This window comes from Malania oleifera, chromosome 2, assembly GCF_029873635.1.
Source record: "Malania oleifera isolate guangnan ecotype guangnan chromosome 2, ASM2987363v1, whole genome shotgun sequence".
NCBI classification, from domain to species: domain Eukaryota; kingdom Viridiplantae; phylum Streptophyta; class Magnoliopsida; order Santalales; family Ximeniaceae; genus Malania; species Malania oleifera.
In genome coordinates this window covers 66,163,269-66,166,995 of record NC_080418.1, presented here as the reverse complement: position 1 = coordinate 66,166,995, position 3,727 = coordinate 66,163,269, and the positions used below count along the sequence as shown (strand labels likewise).

At 40.4% G+C, this 3,727-nt stretch overlaps 1 protein-coding gene across 1 annotated transcript; it reads left to right on the top strand.

Annotated features, from left to right (window-relative positions):
• The first annotated feature begins 601 nt into the window (after nt 1-601).
• Nucleotides 602-3,464, top strand: LOC131148786 (reticulon-like protein B17). The gene is made up of 8 exons (XM_058098703.1): nt 602-1,315; nt 1,434-1,587; nt 1,695-1,769; nt 1,862-2,003; nt 2,091-2,160; nt 2,282-2,347; nt 2,440-2,562; nt 3,050-3,464. Exons 1-8 carry the CDS (start codon nt 775-777, stop codon nt 3,184-3,186), a joined length of 1,308 nt encoding a protein of 435 aa, XP_057954686.1. The 5' UTR covers nt 602-774; the 3' UTR covers nt 3,187-3,464.
• The last annotated feature ends 263 nt before the right edge of the window (nt 3,465-3,727 follow it).

Here is a 3,727-nt window from a genome sequence, read left to right as displayed (position 1 = left end):
GCTTGTTGTTGTTGTTATTGTTATTGTAAATTGATGTTATTTTAAAATATTATTCTATTATGATAAAATTATATATATATATATATATATATATATATATAATAGTTGATTAATGACTAACTACAGAAAATTTTTTTTATCAATAAAATTAAATTTTAAAATAATTTTTGTAATTTTTGAAAACTCACAATGTGATTGCCACGTTTAAAAAATTTATATAATAGTTGATTAATGACTAACTACAGAAAATTTATTTTATCAATAAAATTAAATTTTAAAATAATTTTTGTAATTTTTGAAAACTCACAATGTGATTGCCACGTTTAAAAAATTTAGGAGGTGTTTCTAAATTTTATCCATAATATGTAAATATAATAAAATTTTTTATTAGGGTTATAAACTTACACGTGATGGGTTATCAACTGCATAGTAGGGCACCCCCGGCCCCGGCTGGCGGCTGTCTCCTCGGGGTACAACTTCCCATTTCTTACCGTTGGAGTGCAAAGGCCCCACAGCCACCTGCCCTTAGAAAAAAAAATCAAAAATTGAAAAAATCAAACAGAAGGAAAAAAAAAAAAAAGCCGCTCGGCTCTAACGGCTCCTTCTGCTTCTGTCTCACGCCTCCGCCCTCTTCAAGAACCAGCATTCCCCCCCCAACTCCCTCAAGGCCTTTTCATAGCATAGTAGCAGATTCTCTCTCTCTCTCTCTCTCTCTCTCTCTCCCTCTCTCTCTCTCTCTCTCTCTCTCTCTCCCAATTCGTTCACGAACTGATCATGGACTCAACAACGCCGCCTTCTCATCGATCAGAGACTTGCCTTCGATTGAAATCGGCCTCTCGCCTCTCCCGTGTCGGCGATTGCAATGGCGAAAGCGAAGGAACCCCTGGTGGAGTCGGTGGAGTCGCTCTCGATCTCGTCCCATGTTCCCTGAGCAGGACTCCTCCCCCCTCCAATCCCTCTCCTAAACCCTCCAATCCCTCTCTCCCTCTTCACGAGCTTCTCCTCCTCTCCCAGTCCCCTGTTAAGCGCTCCAAGACCCGCCTGCCCGAGCGCCTCGAAATGGCGGAAGAACTCTCCATTGAGCCTCGCCGGAGGTGCAAGAGCAGAGCTTCTCAAATGGGTCTTTCGGGATGCGGTTCGCCTAGAAACGGTCGAAGATCTCGGCGACGGACGGAGCTAGAGAGTCGAGAAGAGAAGGACTACTTGGGCGTGGCGGAAGAGTTGGGGAAACCAAGAAAAAGACGACATAGTGGTCGCCCAAAGAAGGAGAAGCTGAGCTTGGCCCCTTCTGTTCCTTCTTCGACTCCATCTCCAAGTGTGTTTTTTGTTCCTTCATTGTTATTTATTTCGTTCCTTCGATTTTTTTTTTAATTTTTTTTTTTCAGATTTTCCCGACTGATCTGACATTGTTTTTGTGCGATCTTTGGAATTAGAAATTGATGACGGGGATCGAATTAATCTAGATCGAATCGGGCTGCTGTTAAGTGATTTGATTTTTTGGAAGGATGTAGCGAAGTCCAGCCTCTGGTTTGGTTTTGGGTCCCTCTGCTTCTTGTCATCTTGCTTTGCCAGAGGAATAAGTTTTAGGTATCTACAAAAGCTCCCTCCCTCCCTCCCTCTCTCTCTCTCTCTCTCTCTCTCTCTCTCTCCAGTCAAAATCAGAAATCTAAAAGCTTCCACTTTCATATTTGCAGCATTTTATCAGCCATTTCGCAACTGGGACTCTTGTGTCTTGGCGTCTCATTCTTGTCAAACTCATACTGTGATAGGTAGAGTAGAACTTCTTTGTATTGTATCATTCATCTTTCAATCTACTCCAGGTTTCCTCTGCCTGATAGTCGCAAAATTAATATAATTACAGGGTAAATATGGAGAGGCGGCTTGAATATAAACTGAAGGAAGATGACATATTGAGAGCGGCTAGGCATATACTTCCGGCTGCAAATCTAGTAATTTCGAAAACAAGACAGCTCTTCTCTGGAGAACCATGCATGACCCTCAAAGTATATGCATAAACTCACTGTTTCCATGTTTGGAAAATGATCAAATGGGTGCTCGCTGCTCAAATCAGCCACTTTTTCTTGGTGCAGGTAGCTCCATTGTTCCTGGTGGGAGCTGAGTATGGCCATCTTCTAACCCTGCGAAGGCTTTGTGCTTTTGGTAAGATCACAACAGAACCTTACCCATGTACAAAATCCTATCATTTGCATTGCGTTTGGTGGTCTCCACTCAGCTTTTTTATTAAAAATTTCCTGCAATTGATTTGTTCAAATAACTGCAGGGTTTTTTGTCAGCTTCACTGTCCCAAAATTGTACTCATGTTACTCTGATCAGATAGGCAACCGAGGTATATATATTGCATTCTTGTGTGCTTAAATTGCAGTTGGTCTGCCTATACACCCCATTAATCACTGCAGGGGCTCTGTTTTGTTTGAGCAGTTGAGTACTTAAAAAGGGGGGTGTTGGAGGCATGGGGAGCTTGTTCTCACAAGAAAATTGTGGCAGCATCAGCAGCCACTGCTTTTTGGAATCTGTCTACTGTCAAAACACGTATTTTCGCAGGTAATTTTTGCCTTTGTCTAGATTTTGATATTCAGTTTCACGACATGCAGTGGATAAAAGTTTCAAGAGAAGGGAAAAAATAAAACTTAAACAAACCATAGCACTGCACACCTTCTTAGGAGAATTATCTTCCTTCTACTGGTTTGTTTCAGCTACTGCGAGTGAAGGGGTAGGGTTAGAAAAAAATAACTTGGATGAGATAGTAAAAGTTTAATAGCTCTCCAAGGAGATTTCCCATGATCATGCAAATTGGTGAAAAATGATTCATATACCAACCCTGCCTAGGGCTTGTTTTTTTGTTGTTTTTGTACTGCTTTGTTTCGAACCTTTTCTAATCATGGCTCTGCTGCTGTGCTAGAAAAGTTTGGCATAGCCATTTTGGTTTTGCGAAGATGAATTGAACTTTTTTAGTGCTAGAATAAACAAAACAGATTGGCATCCCTGTGCGTAGCCACTGATTTTTCCATGTTTGCGATTCTGTTTGCAGCATTCATAACTTTGGTGATATTCCGATACTATCGGCAACTTTCAGTAAAACCAGAAGAAGGGGGAACAGCAGCTGGAGTTGAAGAAGTGCGGCAGCAGCAGGAGGCATTGGTTTCAGCAGAAGGGGGTGTGTCATAGAAGTGTGCTCAAAATTTTCGACCACTTCAAATAACAATGTACTTGTTTCATTTTCTAGCTATATAAAGTTACGGCATTGGATCAGTGCATAACAGATATACATTTCATAGCAAGCAATAATGCTCGTGCACAGCAAACATGAAGTGGATCCTCCATGTTTAATGCTTATTTGTATCAATACAAAAGGCCCGTATTTATTTAATACCAAAGCATGTGCAGTATAATCCTTTGCCTCGACTCTTGAGGTCATCAATGGATTAATTAATTAATCTGATAAATTGAATGATGAGCCGAGAAAACAGAAAGCAGGCAACCGTGCTGCTGCTGCCAATGAAATTTCCTTACTGATCTTCCTTTGAGATGCAAGAAGAATAACATCCAAACTCCTAGTGCCTTCGGTAAGATATTAACAAAAGAGCAAAAACTTTTGTTGGAATTGATATATTCTCAATAGGGGTGAATTGAAAATTTAAAACTTTTATAGGTCAAATTCAAATCACAATCGGTATTTTCCAACCTCTAAGGTTTTCTAAGTATTAAC